This window comes from Marmota marmota, unplaced genomic scaffold, assembly GCF_001458135.2.
Source record: "Marmota marmota marmota unplaced genomic scaffold, marMar, whole genome shotgun sequence".
Lineage (NCBI taxonomy): Eukaryota > Metazoa > Chordata > Mammalia > Rodentia > Sciuridae > Marmota > Marmota marmota.
Window position 1 is genome coordinate 7,425,473 of NW_025999968.1, and position 20,285 is coordinate 7,445,757.

The following is a 20,285-nucleotide window of genomic DNA, read 5'->3' on the forward strand; positions in this document are numbered from 1 at the left end:
TTCTGACATGAAAATTTCAATTTCTGAGAAAGACTGACCACTGGAGGCATAAGAGAATCTACTCAGTTGGCCTCTAGTCTGTGGCTTTATTGGCCACCAGAGGTGCATTACTGAGGACATTCAGGAATTACATGATGGCTGTTCAAGATTTGCTCTCCTGTAATCACCACCACTTGCAATTAGAAAGGACACATAGCATGCTAAGTAGGTCTGTAATTTGAGGAGAAAGATTGCTGTTCTTTAAAAAAAAAAAAAGGACTTGACTATAGTTTGAAATCCAATGAAACTATTATTTTGGGGGGACTGAAATAGGTAAATAACCTATCAAGGACTGGCACCTACCATTTGAAGTGGTTCAAATGCTAAAATGCTTGGGGTCAGAGAATTTTATGTAAGGGGTCATGATGTAATTGATCTCATTCATCATGTGCACACTGTGAGCCAAACCCATTTGAAAGACGGCCCAGGATCTACGTTATTCTAGAGGCTGACCTTGACCTGTTTGAATATGGAAAATTAAGCTTAAAAATGTTTGAGGGAAGTAAGCACAAAAAAACTCTCAAAAGAATGATGTGCTTATTTCTGGCAATAATGCTACCATAATTCAAAGCTTTCTTTGTGCTTTACAGTTACTGTAGCAATGAACAATTCACAGTCAATGGGATTATTTCAATTTTAATGACTAATTGAATTAAGTTTTGCTAATTTGAGGCCATTCAATTAAATGTACTATCAACAATAGAGCTGTGATCTATTATGCCACTAAAACTTTCTGCAAATGGTAACTAAAGAGACAGAAGGCCTGCAAATAGAAAACAAGACCTTCTGAAAAGTGAGCTCTTTGTTCCCCTTAATATAAGACTCATTTCAGTGGCAGTAGTTGGTGGGAGGGATGAGATGCAAAGTGGAGAATTCTAGCTACCTTCTCAGCCTAGTGTTTGATGGTCTCTTCATCTTTCTGCCTGACTTATCAAAGAACCAGAAATGGGACATACATTCCCACTGCAGCCTGGTACAACCCTACAGATGTTGCTAGCTATAAACAAGTATTTCTGGTTCTATGATGTACAGGAGCCTTGATCTTGATCCCTGGGTTGAGAAGTCGATGTATAAAGCTGAGAGCTTGGTTTCATGATGTGATGGCAGACCTACAACCATCACCACGAAAGCTTTTGTGTGTCTACATCAAGGTGAGCTCTAACCAAGCTTTTGGCACAAATGCTGATAGAATTTGGTCTTTAAAAAGGAAGTAACAAATAATTTTTATGCTTTCTGTTAAGATCCTGACATTTAAGCCTCCCTTCTAGAGATTCAGGATGCAACAAGACCTCCAGGCATGAAAGCCAATGTTCCTTGCTCAACTCTACCCAGGAAGAATTTATCTTGAAATGATAGTACTTTTTTTCATTAGTTCAAAGGTCCAGGCAGCTTGGGAAAACATGGTACAGAAACCCAGATACATTTTCATGATGACCCAGGGTTCCTGAGTCCAGTATATTCCACCAGACATTCCCTGACCATCCCATGCCAGAGAACTTTGCCTTTGGAAGGTTCAAGTGAATGTTGCTTTCATTTGGCCCTTAAACTTAAACAAGCAATTAATGATACATGAAACCATCAAGGATATTCTTTCTATTCAACTAGACTATACATTCATTCAATGAAGAACCATGTCAGGTATTTTTTTGTGTCTCCCAGTTTATCATATAATTCCCTAAACATAGTAGGAACTCAATAAATTCTTACTGATTGATTGATAGGGATGATTTTATAGTCAGTTTCATATCTTTAACTTATCGATGGTTTTTGATGATACCAAAAGAGTTTTTAAATAACTAATAATGCCTTAGGAAGAATTGATGTGAGGATTTGCAGAAAGGCCACACACATAAAAAGAAATAAGCACCGCTCTGCAAGTCTGAAAACAACTGAATTTAAATCCTGTTCCAAAAATTAATTAGCTAAATATTGTTGGGTATGTCATTTCACTTTTGGTCACTAGCATATTATAAATAAAGCTCAGGACTTGGAATTGGCAGTCTCTCCATGTCTTTAAAATAGGAAAGATTCTCATTCCCCAGCAACTTCCCTCTCCCTCCCACTTTTCTCTCCCAATATACTTGCTGTACTCTATACTGATCTTCCTTCTGTTATTACTATTACTATTTTAGTTTGTGCATTATAATTATGTGTGTGTGTGTATGTGTATAAGTGGGAGTCATTGTAGTATATTTATACATGGACATAGCATAATTTGGTAGATTTTGTCAAATTATGTTAAATGCACATACAAATATGGCATAATATGTATATGTAATATGTATAATTATAATGCACCAATAACAATAATAATAAATAATAAAATAAAAGAGGAAAAGATAAATGGGATACAGTTTTCAGTTTTAATAAGGGCTTACTTCGTTAAAAAAAAATGAGTTCCCAAAGAGCTCATTCAGTTCAAAGCAGCAAAATAAGAGAAAAATTCTTCATTTGAACTGATTTTCAAAATATATCATTGGAGTTGGTTAGCTGCTATTTTATTTAGATTTTTTTCCATCTATAGTCCCAAATGAAATAGATCTATACTTTTCTTGTCCTTATTGGGTTTTCTAATCAATGCCAAATTATCCCCATAAAGTGAGATGTATTTAATACAACCTCTATTTTCTAAACAGTTACTTGAACTTTTAGTATCTCTTCTTCCAAATAAGATAATTTGCTTAACATACCCTCACTTTTTCTTTAGATTATTTCACATGTGACACATATACCATATTGTTATTTTCTAGAATTTTAGTTTTGTGTTCCTACAGATATGATTTTTATCTTTATTTTTTTAGTCCTTATGTATTTAAACAAGAATGAAATTTTTGACTCATTTTCTTACCCTCACTTCCTACATCAAATAACATCTTCCTGATCATAAGTTTTCTTATAGGAATACTTAATCTAATTGTGTTTTAAAGAAGGTCATTGTTAATATTTCTGCTTCATTTTTGAGCTTAAAGAATTAATTAAACAGAAAATCCTGTGGTTTTTTTTTTTTTTTTTTTTTTCACCTTTAACTCCTTGAAAATATTACTCCACAAGCCCAGGGTTACTGTTGAGAATTCCAAAGTCAATCTGATTCTTTTATCTTATATGTGGTAGGCTTTACTTTTTAAAAGCTTTGGGAGTTTTCTATTCACTTTTGTTTTTTTAAATATTTGTTCTTTTTTGATATACATGGCCGTAGGGTATATTTTGAGATACTTTACTTACATGGCATATAACCTATTCTAATTAGGATCCCATTGTGGTTGTACATGATGTGGAGTTTCATTGGTAGTATACTCATATATGAACACAGGAAAGTTATATCAGATTCATTCCACTGTCTTTTCTATTCCCATCCTCCCTCCTTTCCCTTCATTCCCCTTTGTCTAATCCGCTGAACTTCTATTCTTCCCTTCTCCCCACCTTGTTGTGTGTTAGCATCTGCATATCAGAAAGAACATCTAAACTTTGGTTTTTGGGGATTGGCTATTTCCCTCAGCATGAGAGTCTCCAGATCCATCCATTTGCTGGCAAAAGTCATTCTCTTTTATGGCTGAGTAATATAGTCCATTTTTTTTTTGTGTGTGTGTATAATAAAGATAAAAATCGTATCTATATATAGTTTTTAAAAACTGTTCTTGCCTCTCTCTTTTTATTCTAGGAAAGTCTCAAAATTATTTCTTTAAATTTTTCCTCTCCTTCCTAGATCCTAATTATATGAATTATTAACTCCTATTTCTAATATTTCTTTTTTGTTTACTCTTTGTGCCTGTTATCATCATTATTAATATTTTTGGCTGCTGGGGATCAAACCCAACCTCATGCATGATAGGCAAGCACTATATCACTTGGCTACACCCCTATCCCTGTGCCTATTATCTTTTATAACATGCTTTGTTTGGGTACTTCAATTTACTAACTTATTCTTTGCATCTTTCTGCTACCAATCCTAACTATTCGTTTTATTTTTGTTGAAGTTCCTCATCTCTGGTTGACTTTTTCTTTGTAATGCATTGTTTCATGTTTCTAATATTTTTCCTTATCATTATTTGAATGTTATTAGGTTTATTAGGTTGACTCTAAGTGATTCTTTCATGTGATCATGACAGTGCTTTCACTCTTCAAGGGTCTTCAGTTGCTACCCGTGAACCTGTATTTCCCTGAGGTCATCTTCAAGCGCAAAGTGAAGAGAAAGGAGAAGAATCTCAGGCCCAAGTTCAGATCAATTATGGTGATCTGAGAGAGCTGAAAAAATATTGAGGCAGGGATTCTTTGAAATTACAAACTGGGCTCTTTATTCTCTGTTTATCGCCTGTCCACCAATCACAGTAGTAAGCCTTTGCCCTGGGGCTTCAAATTTGTCCAAAGCCCATCTCTAGGATGCAGTTTTCAAATAGGAATGAAGGGGTGGGAACTGGAGTGGCAGGTGGGATCATGTTGGGAGGAGAAAGTGTCCAAGTGCTGGCAAGTCTACTAATGTTCTATTACCTGCTCCTCACTCCAGCTGGGCTCCAGCTCTGCCCTGGACTTGGCAGGCTGCTTCCTACTGGGTCTGAGCTGATTTGGCTGTTTCCCTGACTCTCAGTGTCTCTGGTATACCAATGGTGGAGCCAGGGCAGTGTGGAAGATAGGACAAAGGATAGCTGGAATGCCCCCCTAAAACCTGTCTCCTCCTTAATGGTGGCTCTCCCAGACCTCCTACCCTCATCCCAAACCTTAGCACCTTCTCTCTCTCTAGGAATGTCCTCCCAGTGTTATTTCATTTTGGTATCCATCAACCTCATTTTCTTACTTTTTGGCAACACCAAGGTAAGGTTTGAGGAAAGAATTTGGCAACCATGTTGGGGTGATGTGTTGGACCACTCACCAGCAGCTATCAAAGGGTCTCAGGGACTCCTTGAGGGTACATTAAGAGGCATCTCATGGAAGCCTAAGGAAACTTAGGACTGTGAAGAACAGTCTGAAAAACTACTGCCCAAACATTTAAAGAGTAACAATGTCTCTAGTGTTATTTATATGCTAACTCATGACTCATTATATGAATAAAATTATAAATTATTGCATTAGTTTCTAATAAGTTTATTTTGTAGGAAAGGATAATATAAATCAAAAGTCCCCAGCTTATTTGCCCTCTTAATTTTCCTATTCATGAACAAAAAAAAAATCTTGAAAACTTTCCCATCATAAGCAGATCTCAATATTAGGCAATATTCAAGAGTGTTAGGGATTTAGACCCTATAGATGACTTTAGGAGAGCAAACTACGTAGCCTATAACTCTTAGATGATGAAAAAACTATAAATGTCAGCTCAGACCCAAGATATTACCTGTAGCAGGAATATTAATGAAGTGAAAACTGCTCATCCATTTCACCATTTATCCACTCATCATTCAGTAAAAATCATCCATACATCTGTCCATCAGCCACCCAGCAGGGGTTTCCTGGCACCTGTATAAGAGTTCCTTAAGAACTGGGGCTTTGCCATGTTCATTCCTGCATCCTCTACAAGGTCTAGCATAATAAGCACGGAGTAGGTACTCAAAAAATATGTGGGGGCCAAAGACCTTGTTCTTGAACTCACAGCTTTAAGCTCTGTGGTGGGCAAAACTATTTCTAAATTTTCTGCTGCAATTGCCAATATAAACATTATACTGGAGAACTTCCTCATAGCTAACCATATTTCTACAGCTAAAGCTTAATTCCATCCTATGGGTCTCTTGAATTTAAGAGAAATCAACCCAGTCTGCAAAGTCCCAAAGACACAGAGTGAACCGAACACGTTAAGACACAAGACTAATTTGTTTATTAGGTGTGTTCTATAAGTTGACCAGGGAGATTTTTGGCAAATAAATAAATAAATAATCAAATGGGGACTTCAGGGCACAGAAAGAGCTCAGTAAGAGGAAGGAAGCGAAGTCCTTGCATAGTTCTAAAAGAACAGAAGGTGGCAGCAGTAGGCAACGTGGATTCTCAGCAGAAATGCAGCACTTGCAGAAACCAGGGAGAGGAGGCTTTGAGAAAGAGGAGAAGGTCAGAAGGTGACTGACTACCTATTTCTTTTTCATAGAGACTGTGGGGTGGAACATTGGTCCTCTCTACGGGGGGCAGGATGCGGCACCTTACATGATCTGCCTGGGCATCCCATACCCAGTCATGCCTGCCTGGGAGGCTCCCTTGTTGCTACCCATCTGCAGGCCAATTACGTTCTGCCCCTGGCGAAGCTGCTCCTCTGAAAATCCTCTTCGATTCTGCTGAGCTTTCCTGGATGGGGAGAGTGAGATGGAATAATGTCATGTGACAGATTTCAAAGCCTTGTCAAGATGTACAGTTAGATGGGCTCTATCCAAGATCATCTAATAGACCAGCAGGCCCACCCTGAGCCAGGACCTACCCCAATCCTTGCCCTTCCCTGAGGCTTGGGCCCCTATCCTTAGAAGCCCAGATGTTTTTCAGAATTTCCAGCAAAGAGAAAAGGAGAATCTGTGGCTGCCTCCCTGGGGAACTGACTTTCATCTTTCCTTCTTTTTTTTCCCCTTCTCCCCACTCTCATTTATTTCTTCTCCACCATTTTCAGCCATCTCATTCTGCATCTTCTCACAGTTACCTCCGCTCTTCTGAAACAAAGTCAATGCTTCTTACAAACCATGCCATTAACCCCCTTCCACCCTTCCTGCACAGGACCAAGGATTCATGTTCCATTTTAAAGCTGAGGGACCTAGGAGTTAACAAGGGCAAATGTCTTACTCTAGGTCAGAGGTCTGAAGACTTTGCTAAAGAGCCAGGTAGCAAATAGTTTTGGATTTGCAGCCACATACTAATAATGCTGGATCAATATTCAATGGATCAATATTGAGGAGATTTTTCAAACCAAGGTCATTTAAAATGACACAGCTAGGGGGCTGGGGATATAGCTCAGTCAGTGGAGCACTTGCTTCCCATGCACTAAGGCCCCGGGTTCAATCCCCAGCACCACCAAAAATTAAAAAATAAATAAACAAACAGTCAATTCATCTTTAAAAATACGTTAAAAAGTGACTTTAAAAAGTGACATAAGCTGGTACATTTTTATAACTCTCAATGACAAGAAAAGGGCATCAGGGAAATTATTTACCAATTATTTGCTATGAATAAAGCTATGCAATTTAACTTCCCACCTTCCCTGTCCTTACCCTACCTCCAAAAGAAAAATCCCCCCAAAAATCCTTTCAGTAACCTGAGATGTCCATATGATTTATCATCCAGACTGGGAAAATTTTGGGAAGAGGGTGTTATTATTAATGCATTGGAATAGCAGATATTAACCAGGACAGTATTTGGCAAACAGGATATATTTAATCTTCATTAAGTACACAAAGAAAAATAAAAAGAGGGAGGAAAGAAGGAAGGGAGGGAGGAAGTAGGTGAGTGAGTGAGTTGGGGGTGGAATACTCAGGGCTGCTCAGGTCTTAATAAACCAAGTACAGACATCAAACTGCTTCTAAAAGCGACCATCCATTCCCACTGATCCTCAGGAGAGGCACCTGGCCGAGCAGGAGGATCCAGGTATCTAATAAGAAAGGCCCTACTCTCTCTGCCCTGGGTAGAATGCTGGGGGGACTCAGTTGTGGGCCAGGAGCGCTTACTCCCGGGGGCTCTGTATACAAATGGCCCTGGGGAGCTCCTAGGCTTCTGATCCTCTCTTTAACTGTCTGCTGCAGGAGGCAGAGAAGGAACTTTTACCTGTGGAACCAGGATGGCTCTCCCCGGTAGCAGCCATCATCCTTGGTGACTGCAACACTGCCTAGAGCCATCAGGGTCCTCTGCACAGCTGCCATGTCCTTCCCTGGAAGCCAATGAAGAGATTAAAGCCAAGTGTGTGTCAGGGCCAAGGAATTCTGGAAGGATGTAGCTGCACACCCAGGACAGAAATTCTGATAGGGGGCTGTGGATGACCACATTCAAGGGGGAAGTACTTGGAAGTACACTTGGAAGTACACTTACCAAAGTGATCCTAAGGTGACCAGTCCCAAATTACTCAGAAAGGAACAAAAACAAGCCTGATTAATTATTCTCCACTCATATCAGTTACCTTTCCAATCCACTCGTACTGGCTATAGGAATAAACACTCTGAACACCTGCAGCTCACATCTAGAAAGGTCCCTGTCCTAAGCAGAGGACCTTGCCTTGGTGGGTTCTACAAACCGCGGGAAGGAAAGTCCTCTGGAGGGGCTGGCAACCTGGTCTGCAGAAGAGCACTTTCCTCAGGTTAGAAAGAGAAAAGAAAACCACAGAGCAAGGGATTGAATGGAATGATTCTGCACCAGGCACCAAGTGGACTCCTCTCTTGTGCTTTATCTGGGTTAAAAGCATCTAAAAGCATCCATGTTCATCAAATTGAGCATTCACTTGGCTCAGTGGGCCAGAGGTCTGGCAAATGGAGAACAGCAAATCCACACAGAAAGCACTCCATGTGACACAAATGAAAGGCCCTCTATTTTGTGATGGGTGAAAGGAAGGAAATGGAGACAATAAATCACTCACTTGTGTGAGAGAGGAGAGCAAAGAGACACGGGAGGTATGGCCTGCATGGGAAGGGCAGCGCGGCCACCAGAGGAGCCTGTGGAGGAGGCAGTTGGGCCCTGCAAGTCAGCCTGCTCCTCCCATCCTTTTTCCTTTCCTCCTTTCCAGGTGACATGCCCTGGGCTGAGAGAGATGCTGCTGTGCAGGTCACCTGCTATTTAGAAAGCAGATCAAAGGTCTGTGCAAGACACCAGTGTGGAATACAAGAGCTTGAAAGGCACTTGGTTAAAAAGGAAAGGAGCTTTCAGCCTGGCAGGGAGCTGGGAAAGTTAAGGGCAAATATGAAAAGTCCTTCTTTGGACAGAGTGAGCCATCTGTGGTCTCTGGCCCGGCTGCTGCAGCTCAGTCACTGGGGAATACAGAATTACAGGGCAAAGGCAGATGGAAAGTGAGAATGGAGTATGAACTGTAATAAAATAAACAATTAAGGCTCTCACCGGAAGTTCAGTCCAGGATGTGCATTTACACAAAGAGAGAGCAAATCCTCCTTCTCTGGCCTCTCTTCCTCCACCCCCACCTCCCGCATTAACCACAGGGTGATTGTCTGGATCCTGGAGAGGCCTGTGGGACTGGCTGATGGATACAGGATGAAATGTTGTCAGTGGAGAATCCCCAGATTCAAGGAACAGCTGGGGTGGTGAATGGAGTATCTGGGTGGCAGATGGAAGGGGAAGGGCAGAAAGAATACAAGGAATTAAGAGAGAGTAAATGCAGAGATGGTTGTTCATTTTCTTCCACAGATGAAAAGCATTTCTGTAATTGTCACTGTATGAAAGAATGCTTTTTTTTTTCTTTAATAGAACTGTAGTAATGACGTTTTAAAGACTCATTCTGGGAAACGATATGGAGTAGGTTTGGTCTTAAGCACAGCATTCTAAAAGAGAATGACAGAGCATAGGAAGGCTCAGGTTAGGTCATACCAATCTTCTCCACTCTGTTCAAAGGGCATACAAGAAGTCTGTTTCTGATAGTTGGAAAGACCTGTCCTGAAATGTCCAGTCTGAGGAAATGTGAAGCCTGGGCAACTCAGCCTTAGCTGCCACCCAGCAGCAATGAGGGAAATGCAAGCTTCGTTCAGCCACAGGAGTCTCCTTCACCAGGGGCGAGCTAATTAATGTATGCAAAACATGAACCCAGAAGGGACAGGAAAAGCTGTTCCAGGCTAAGGAGAGATGACCAGGAACCTAGAATTATACCACCCCCACCCTCATTCCAGTAGAGTTAAAAAGGAAGTGATTACCTGATGGAGGCTGTAATGTACAGGTTTCTGAAACCAGGAGGGGGAAACATTATTACACAAGAACAAATCAGAAAGATATGCCCTTAAGAAACGTCCCAAGGCAGGAGATTTAATATCAGTTATAGGGTAGATGCTTTATTCTGATCATAATTAACCCCATGGAGTTGGGATTATTTCTCCCCATCTACAGATGGGAAAACTGACTCATAGAGGTTAATTAGTATGCCCAGAGTCACCTGACGGGTCAATTGGAGCCAAGCTGTAGCTTGGATCAGCCTGAATGCAAAGTCCACTTGACCATATGCCCTCTCTTGAAGGGCCCCCTTGCAGGCTAGATGGGGAAGCATGTTCCTTAGCAGGAGCCAGTGATCAGGGATGATGGGAGGGGTCACAGTGTCTGCTTCAGTGCCAGGCCACAGGGAATGCAAGGGAGATAAAACCAGGACACAGGTTTTGGGCTTCACAGGATCAAACGCATCAACCCCCAATAGCCATAAGTTTTGGAATGCTTTCAGCTGGAATAACTTTTTTTGTATCTTTACCCAAATAACATTAAAGCAAAGAAAAGCTGTTAGAATCAGTGTGCTGACCAAGTGAATTATTGTCAAGATTTTAACTAATATTATGACTAGAAATCTGCCATCTGTGACCAGTTCATGTCTAGCTTATTGTCTCGTCAGGATAGCATACTTTCTACTAGAGGCTCCTTGTGGAGACTTTCACCACTCCTGGGCTGATGAGACAGTAAGAGGGCCTTTTTGCAGCCTGACCTCTCTTGCCAGTTCAGAAGTCCTGTCAAGTATGTACTGTTAGATGAGAGGGGCATGAAGAAGGAGTTGGGGCCACTTGTGGAGGCCGATTTCTGTAACCAGGTAACAAAAACTGAAATGTATGAAGAATCAATGATGTTTAAGAAGACCTGTGAACAGTGCTGGGAATAAAACAACAAAAGCTAAACTGCTTGTATCAAAGTATAACATCTGCCTTGTTGTGAAGCCTTCAAAACCACGCAAGTATAAAAAATGGCCATACACAGTTGATTCAGAGTAGATTCCCAAGCTTCTTGGCTTCTTGGGATATGGGTGGGGGTCATCTTTTTAAAAATATGAATTTTAAGGTTATTCTCTTGAGAGACTAATTTGGCCAGTAGTGGGAGTCTACATTTTTAATAAACTCCTCAGGTGATTTAAATCATCAGGCAAGCTGGAAAAAAAAATCTGTTCTTTCTTTATCTTTTTTTTAACGTGGTGACTTAACAAAGCATCAGAATTACCTAAGCATCTTAAATATTCAGGTTCTGGGGCAATCTTTTGAGATGATTCTGAGACAGCCAAATGGACAGGCAAGCATTGCTCTAATACTTTAGTTTCCAGTTTCATTAAATATCACAATGTCCGGCATGTCATGAATATTAAATAATATTTGCTAAGCAATGACTTCTTTCACAAAGTCAAAAAGCAAAACCTATCATTAGAAGGGCTTTGACCCAAGTTGGGAGCCATCCCAGAGCTCTGGCAACTTAGTATCATGTTGCTCCCTGAGAGTGTTCCTGGATGTTTTGCTGGATGCTTGTGGCTCCTCAAGTCAACTTGAACACCACTATTCAAGGCCATTCTTCCAAGAAAATAAAGGAGAAAAATAGTCTAAAAAAGGACAAACCAGAGGTTGAGAATTTTCTAGATGCAGCAGAAATGAGATTGAGTCTTGATGGTGATCTAAGAATAGACCACTAACCATAAGAAGAAAAGTGACATAGGGAAGAGGTGAGGCCATATTAACACTGACATCTTGGGATTTTGATCAGTCTCTGTGTTTTTTTCCAGACCTCTGTCATAGGAGGAAGTTAACATTAGACTTGAAATTTTTTTAAAATGCTGGGAGAATTGGAAAGGGCTATGCACTGTATCATTCCAACTACATGACACTCCGGACAAGGCAAAACTAGGGAGAATATAAAAATATCAGTGATTGCCAGGGTTGGGGTTGGGGACGGATAAAATATGTACCACAAAGGATTTTTAAAACAGTGAAAATATGCTGTATAAGACTACAGTGGTGGATACACATTTATCCAAACCCACAGAATGCACAACAGCAAGGGTGAACCCTAGTGTAAACTGTGGGCTTTGTGTGATAATGTAGTGTCAATATAGGTTTATCAATTAATTACCACTCTGGTAGGGAACACTGATAATGGGAGGCTAGGCATTTGACGGGCAGTGGGCATATGGGAAATACGAGTCTCTTAATTTTGTTGTGAACTTAAACCTTAATGAAAGAAATAACCTTTAAAAAACTTAAAAAGGTTGGTAGGGTGGATGGTAGCTCTCTCTCTCACCTGGAAAATCTAAAATAGAGTGTCAGGTAGCAACGGACACTTATTTGACAATGGAGAATTCCTCACTTCACATTTTATCACAAAGTAATGTTACTCCAAATACAGTCATGTACCCCAGACTATTAAATTATAATCTCTGGGGAGTGGGGCCAGAGGTTCTGCATCATAATGATCCAACCCAAGGATCCTTAATGCTGGTAAAGTTTGAGAGACATTACCACACAGATAGTTTAACAAGAATTTTGTTCTCTGAATTTTTTTTACTTCTAAGGTATCTTATGCATATCTTTGGAAAGAAAAAATGAGAAGGATTAAGAGAGAAAAAAGGCAATAGAGAAATCACTTGGGTAGGAAAGTTGGGTGGGCCATGCTCTACTTTCTATTTCTACTTTTAACACTGAAAACCAGTCTTAAGTCAAATTTGTATTTTTCAGAGTTACTTCTATTTTATATCAATCTCAACCCAGCCTTTTGCCTCTTGGAAACTGGATTCCTAAAATAATATTTCTTGCACTTACAGAGAAAGCAATAAGTGGAATAAAAATAATTTCTTATTTCCCTGAATAATAATAACTTAGGCATAGCTCTCGGTTTTACACTCAAGGTAGAGAAAATACTGCTGTTGTCAAAGGAAAAATGTCAAAGGGTAGGTTGGATTTGTTCTGTAGGTTTTATAAATTTCTGTTGCTTTCCTCCCCAGGATGGTGAAATAGGGTAGGATAGTGGTTCTCAAAGTGGGGTTCCCAGGCCAGCAGAAGGTGCATCACCTGCAAATTGGTAAGAAATGCAAGTTCTTGGACCTCACCCCACAGTCAATACCTCAGAAACTGGAATTGTGACCTACCAATCTGTATTTTCCCAAGATTACCAAGTGATTCTGATGCAGGCCAGAGGTTGAGAAAAATCAAATACGATTGTCAGCAGCCACTTAGAACAAAAGCAATGAAAGCTATGCTGATAGAAAAGGAAGCGTCAAGTAGCAGGCATTTGTGATGCCTCAAGTACCTCGCAGCATCCCAAAATATCTCACACTGGGTGGAATGTCTCTTCTGCTCTTGCTGTTGAGGAATGGCACATATAGTGACACCTCGCCGAAGAATATATTTGAACCTTCCAGACTCTCCACTTCCAGTGTAAACCACAACCCTCAACTCTGAGTCATCAACGGAAGGGAGCAGGAATGACAAAACCACGTAAGCCAGGGTCCTCATCAGTGAGTTCACTGAGAAGAATAATTGGATTGGTTGATCTTTAAGCCTTGCCTGCTCTGACATTCTAGAATTCCTTATGTTTAACACCTGCCAAGTGGTTATACAAATAAACAAGAAAGGTCAGTTACAGATGGGCTAATGGTAGGGGAAGAGAAGCCAATATTTATTAGGTGTCTAGGAGCCCGGCACAGTGCTAAGCTTTTTACACTTGATCCTTATAATAAATCTACGTGGGAGACACTAGACTTGTTTACACAGAAGAGAGCAGAGGCCAAGCAACCTCAACAAGGTCATGCTGCTGGTATTCAGCAGAAGAAGGGTTTCTATCCCTTCTTACTCCCAAACTCATGCTGTTCCATTTCTGGGTCTGAAATTGGCCAAGCTCCAAGTCCTGGGGAAAGATACCAAAAAAGCAACGACCTCTGAGAGACAAGTCAATCAAATGACTTGTGGAGCATTCACCCTCCTGTTTAGAGGATGACCTAAGAAGGATCCGCAGATGGGAGAGAGGGCAAAGGTCAAACAGGCCACCCTATCAGCTCCTGTGTGTGGCCATTAATTTAGTCTAAGAAGAGCGCCTTTCCAGCTTCATTCCTTCATCTCTTACTTGCTATTAGTCTTAGAAAGGACAGGACAATGACATGAATAATTCTATGCTGCCAACACTTCATATACTCTACTTTTTCCAGACAATATTCTAAACATTTCTAATGTATCCCTCATTTATTCTCCCTGAGAAGTAGGTACTATTAGCCCCATTTTACACTTGAGAAAACTGAGGCATAGAGGTTAATTAAAAAGCAGTGAGGCACAGATTTGAACCAGGAAGTCTAATTTCTGACTCAGGGGTCTGTACTCTCTTCTACCTTCCAGGGTAAGCTTTAACTGCAGTCTTTCTAATCAGATCCTGTATTAGCACACTCACTCTCATGTGTTCTCTAACACACACACACACACACACACACACACACACACCCCTCCCTTTCTTGCTCCTCTTTTTCTCTTTTCTCCTTTCTGTTCTCAGAAAAGATGGTACAGTCTTACCTACAGCACACTCTCCTCTGTGTCATAGACAGCTCAGCTGACTCCACCCCATCTCACCCAGCATCCACAGCAAATTGGAAAATAATCTGCCAGGATACTTACTTTCTTTAATCCTACAGAAAAACACCCCCAGCCTCCTTCCATTCTTCAAAACTGTCCTCCCTTCTTCTCTATCACCAGAAGGAGCTGGTCACCCCAGCTTCCTTTAGAGGGGACTTTAGTAGCTTTTGTCTACAATGCCCCTGTGACCAGGTGTTTTCCTGGACCATAGAGCCTTGGGTTCCTTTTGGAAGAATCTTGTATTCTGATTGTTCCCAAGTCAATTCCAAATATTTCACCTCAAAAGGGCTTAAGGATGATAGATGTATCTGGGGCCCCTGCTTCTATAAATAATTGAAGTCTAAACAAGAAAGCATTTGGCAATATTGGACTTCTGCAGTTTTACTGGTTTGCAAGAGAGGCAGCCTGGAAAGTCACCAGGCATCTCTGGGCAAGCAGATCTTTGCGTAGGAAGAAAAGGTCAAGCCAGGAAAATGGGGGATTGAGAGCAGTTGAGTATAAAATGCCTGCAGAGGAGGAAGAGAAATGCCCAGGAAAAGAGGGCTGGGGCCACAGCAGCCATAACCACCACGCCATGGCTACCACAGCCATGGTGCAGGGAATTGGGAACAGTAAACTGACATGTGAGGATGGAATTAAAGCCTCCATCAGAGGGTAGAATTGTAAGCTGAGTGTGGGACTGAACAAAACAGCTAGTCCAATAGCTGTGTATACAACTTGTACACCTTCACGTGAATGCAGACACACAAAAAACATGCCAACTCTGTTCTGCAACAGCCCTTTGATTTCAGCTTAGTCATTGCAAAAGTCGTGAGTAGCATCCAACTCTTGAGCAAGAACTCTGGCCTTGCTTGCTAGATCCATGATTCCCCACCCTCCCTGCTTCTCTGTTCAAAGAAACCAGCTTTTCCACCTGTGATCAAATATAGAGTAACCAGCTCTGGCCAGAGCTTCAAACAGAGGTACTGGGAAATATCAAGAGTGCTGACCAAATCATAACCTATCTCCCTGAACCTCTGACCCCCACAGAGGCGGGGACGTCATTAAGAAACTCCTAAGCATCTACCTCCCTGTTGTCTACACTCTCAACTCTCCCCAGCCTTCTGGAGAGTCTACATAGAGTTCTTCTAACTACCATCAGTGACAGCACCCTTGGAATGAATCTCTTTCCTTCTTTCCTTTAAAAGCTGATCCTTCTTCTGTGCTGGTGATAGGACCCTTAGTGTTTCTTTTTCTCCTTTTCTAGAAGAATTATCCTATCCTGGGGCCAAATGTCCACAGCCCTATCTCAGGCTATCACGGTCACACCTCTTAGTCTTCCTGTTCCTTAAGGAGGATCCAACACAGGGGGCTGGAGCAGGTGGTGTAGACCTCCAGCAAGCTGTTCATTAGGGATCCTTGCTCCCCACGCCCCATTCCTCTTGCGGTGAGTACCTCCCCCGTGTAAAGCTCACCTTCATGGTCTTTAGGCAAAGGGGGAAGGGGAGTAAAGCCTCCTTAGTAATGTAAAAACAGGAAAGCTCCCTTGGGATCCCTGCCTTCTACAGACCTCACAATTTACTACTCCTACATACTTCCTGCACTTGGAGGGTCCCTTCCATCCACACTAACTCCCCATCCTTCAGTCCCACACAGCTTTGACTCATCCTCCTCATTGTTGTCATTGTCATGATCAACATCAACAGCAGCAGTGGCTAGTCACTATTGTGACTCAACAGCATCTTCATGGTGTAAGAGAAGGAAACTAGGCTTCCTGGCCAAAGAATGCCTTGGCAGACTAATTAAGGCCCTATTCTTTGGCATCAGAGGGCCTGGGTTTGAGTCCCAGCTCTTCTAATTACTAGTTCTTGGACGGACACACATAACCATGGGCATACTTCAACACCTGTGAAATGGGGAAATGAAAAACACTTACCTTATAATTTTGTTGGAAGAAGTGATTGGCATTATTCAGTAAAGCACTTATCCAAAGCCTAGTGTACAGGAGAACATCAATAACCCACAGCTCTCTTTATTAACTCAGGAAACTCATCATGGGTTTGATCTAGAAAGCAGGCACCAAGGCTGGACCATGGCACACAGGAATTTAGAGGCAACTGTCCATGAAGTCCAGTAACCTGGCCCGAATTTTGGGGTATCTGAGTTTTTAAATTAATGGCAAAAAGCAAAGTAAATCTCTTGGCATCTTAGGATTTTAACTACTTATCTGTCAGGGAACATGAAATGGCCTAAGTAGGTAACTGAGGATTACGGAGGTAAGTGTTTATAACTTGTTTGGTAGAGTGCTCCTCTGCTAGAAATCTCTTCCAACCACCCTCTGAATACCCTTTAAAATGCCTTGCCTTTTGATCAGAGGAACATTACACATTTTCACTGTCAGCAAAGCCATTTGGGTCACTAGCCTGGGGATCCTATTGGTCAGGCCATGATGATGGCTAGTGACAATGAACACGTGAGAAATGACTAGTGACAATGAACACGTGAGTGTCAATCTGGCAGTCCTGCTTAGACTAGTCCACATCTCTCAGTGCCTCGGGCAGTCCTCAGTTGAGAAAGGATTCAGCTACATGGATGGAAATGCAGGTTTTAAAGGGACACTAGGCCTTGATAGTGTCTCCATTCACATCATTCCCCCAATAAAGGTGGAATGCTAAATGTTTCTAAGAATGCAATTTGATTTTTATGCCTTTGTAAGATTTCCTCACCAGGTCACTTCATAAAGGTGAAAGAAAAAAAAAATTTGTCACACTCCCTATCAGCAGAACACCTATGTGAAAGGTATAGTCACCAAGCTCCCAGATAATTGTTTAAAAGATTCAAGTGCTATTTATTTCTCGGGTTGAATGACAACATTGCACCAGATGGCTTTGTCTGTAAGCCTTGCTGCTGGTGAGTCAGAAGCACACTGGCCCCCTGCCTCCCTTCTCCTCCAGGAGCTATGATTTGCTATGGGAGGGCAACAGGAATAAAAGGCATCCATGTGACCATTTTTGCTTCCTCTCTACGAGGATTCTGTTTATGGCACTAGTTCTCTGAGATCCTTTGCCAGTGTCCTCAGGGTGTGCATTCCTAGAGGAAAGTACCCCTTTTGAAAGAGCATCACAAAGAGGGAGGCTAATAGGGCTGCTGAGAGCACTCCCCACACACCCGCAGGCACAGGGAAGAACATCCTGAGTGGCTTTCACAAAGAGATAGGGCAAAGGGGAGGGGTGCGAGGTGGGGAGAACAGACCCAGAGGTTGAAGGGCTGTTTACCTTCCCATAGATCCACCGTCTGAAAAATGTCAGTGGTCCTGACGCCATAGATCTCCGCAGCTTTTAGGAACTGGGAGATTTGCTCCATCTGCTTAAAAGCCATCTTTGACTCTGAGATCTTAGGGATGGGCTCTTGTCCTGGTGGATATAAACTGTTTATCAGCTTGCACAGGACCTGAAGGGGGTGGGGTGGGGACACAGAATCAGTGTTTCCCTTTGTAATCAATATCATAAATGAGAAGTGAATCCCTCCCCCACAATATGCACAGCACAAGGCACAGCTCACCAGGTTTGGTAAGAGCAAGTCACAGGCCCCAAGAAAGCATGGGTTCAGGGTTTTGCAGTCAGGCTCCCACACTACACCCCCAAAACTCAGATCGCCCTATTCCCAGGGCTGCACCTGACTATAGAGAGCCCTGCAGCCTATTCCCTTCTTATTCCTCCTTATTCCCTTTTCAGGACAAAGGAAAGAATATTTACAAATAGGGAATGGCACAAGGTGATGAGGAACATGATTCCACACTTTTAATGAAGAGATGAGTTTATGGTTTCTGAGGGGAGGAAGGGTGGGTTCTGATTTGCCCTGTACCAAAGACAGATCAGAATCAGTTTTCAATAACTCATCCCATATGTGTTAATGATGTATAAAAGAACTTGAACACTGGGTGGTAACTTTACCCAGACACCTATAACCCAAGTCCTGGGCTACTCAACAAATACGAGGAATAGCAGTTATGTAACAGTAAATCACAGCTTGCAAGAAGAGATGGACTTGTTTGATTCAGTTGAGCCTGTGGTCCTCAAATCCCCAAAACACACGACAGCATTATCAAAGAAGGACTCCCTTCAGGTTCCTGAGAACCCATCCATCCACAAATGGCCATTGAGCACCTCCAGGGAGCCTGGTTCCCAGAGGTTGGGAAGGAGGCTACCCCCACCCCCATCCTTTGTTTTACTGTGTAACCAGCAGGTTCCCCTGGGGGAAGGACTGGCCCAGAAGCACTGATGCACCAAGAAGGCTGCAGAGATCACAAGGAAATATTTATCTCTATTCTCAATGGAAAAATCACGAGGGCCTCAAAATTGCCGACAACTCAGAAGGAAGCTGTGAAGCTTGGATAGATGGGGAAATCCTCGGAGCCAGCTAGGGAATTGTGCAGGAAGCACGAATTTTCCAACCCAGAAGAAATAAAGGCATCCCCATCCTTCCCGTGAGAAAGACTTGGCAACAGCAGCTCCTCCCGCGACCTCGCATTGAAATAAAGAGCCCTGGGAAGGGTTTTCCTGTCCACCACCCCAGCAACAAGATCGCTGCCGGTCTTACCGTCCCGTCCATTAACCATTTCTGAAAATGGGTCCTGCCGGGGGGCGGGTGCTCTATGTCCTCGGCGCACTGCAGGATGATCCAGTCCACCAGCTTGTTCTCCAGGTCCGCGTCGTACTTCTGCTCGATTTTCTCCTGTACCTCTCGGCTTAAGCCATAACTGGGGCCCCTGTTAGCCATCTCTGGAAGAGAAGAGAGGACACGCGCGGCATCCACACAATAGCAGCCGCAACAGCGCCCGGGCTCCCTGCGAACAGGTCTGGGATGCGGCTGGGCGGCCGGGCCAGGCAGCAGCGAAACGGGCAGAAAGCCGGGCGTGGTTTAAATGAAGGAGCCAATGAAGCCAATGGGGTTTCACCTACAAACGGGAAAGGAAAGCGCAGCCACGCGCCAGTGACTCTAAAATAAAACCTCAGCCTGTCCAGGGGGGCTAGACCCCCCCCCCCCAGTCCCGCCTCTCAACGAGACGAGATGATGTATGTACAGGGACTCACAATCGAGCCTGAACCCCCAGGCAGTGAGGGGGAGGGGTAGTGGTCGTTTCCTCCACTTCTCAGTAGCGCTTTGCAAAGGCAGCGATGGAGAGAGCGCCAAGAGCAGGTAATTAACAGGCCCAGAGGAACGCTGCCTTGACCTACAGCTGCTGATGCTGCATCGCGCCTGGAAGAATAGGACGCTGATTTGATTTTCTCAGGGTTGACGGGGGTCAAATCAGGGCTGTTGCTAAGAGCCCTCCAAAAGCCAACCCTCTCCTGTGTCATCGGGCAAACCAGCCAACCTCCCTCCCGCTGGGAGCTCCTTTCTTGGATGCACCATTCTCCCCGTTCTGGGAGACAGCAATTGTATGCTAGATCGGCAAACAGCTGCAGGAGGGGATAAGGGCCCCTAGGAGGGTCCCTTTTGCTAACTGTCCATCTGGCAGGAATAGCCAAACCTCTTTCTCCCTGCCCTGACGTAACAATTGTGTGGCAGGGCAGGATGAGAGAAACTGAGAGCTGCAATCATTTATTTTTTCAACTGCCAGCCCAGCTTCATCCAGAAACTTCCATGGTGTGGAGAACTGTTGTGCTTCCATCTAGTTTGATTCAAGAGCTTTATCTTTTTAGTGCTATTTTAGAATAAAAGACATTAAGAGCAAGTTTTATAAATTCGTGTCCTATACATTCTTAAGAATGAAAGAATTTGGTAGAGTGTAGAAACATCATCCGTTTATTTCAA

At 42.6% G+C, this 20,285-nt stretch overlaps 1 protein-coding gene across 2 annotated transcripts; it reads right to left on the minus strand.

Annotated features, from left to right (window-relative positions):
- Positions 1-5,816: 5,816 nt before the first annotated feature.
- Tagln3 (transgelin 3) lies at positions 5,817-19,792 on the minus strand. Of its 2 annotated transcripts, none has more exons than XM_048803323.1 (5): positions 19,562-19,792; positions 19,068-19,249; positions 17,744-17,918; positions 7,756-7,858; positions 5,817-6,297 (listed from the first exon to the last, which is right to left on the minus strand). In XM_048803323.1, exons 2-5 carry the CDS (start codon positions 19,245-19,247, stop codon positions 6,156-6,158), a joined length of 600 nt encoding a protein of 199 aa, XP_048659280.1. In that variant the 5' UTR covers positions 19,248-19,249; positions 19,562-19,792; the 3' UTR covers positions 5,817-6,155. The 2 variants fall into 2 exon arrangements, with proteins under 2 accessions (XP_048659280.1, XP_015334018.1); XM_015478532.2 differs by having other exon boundaries at positions 19,068-19,425; positions 19,562-19,750.
- Between the last annotated feature and the right edge of the window lie 493 nt (positions 19,793-20,285).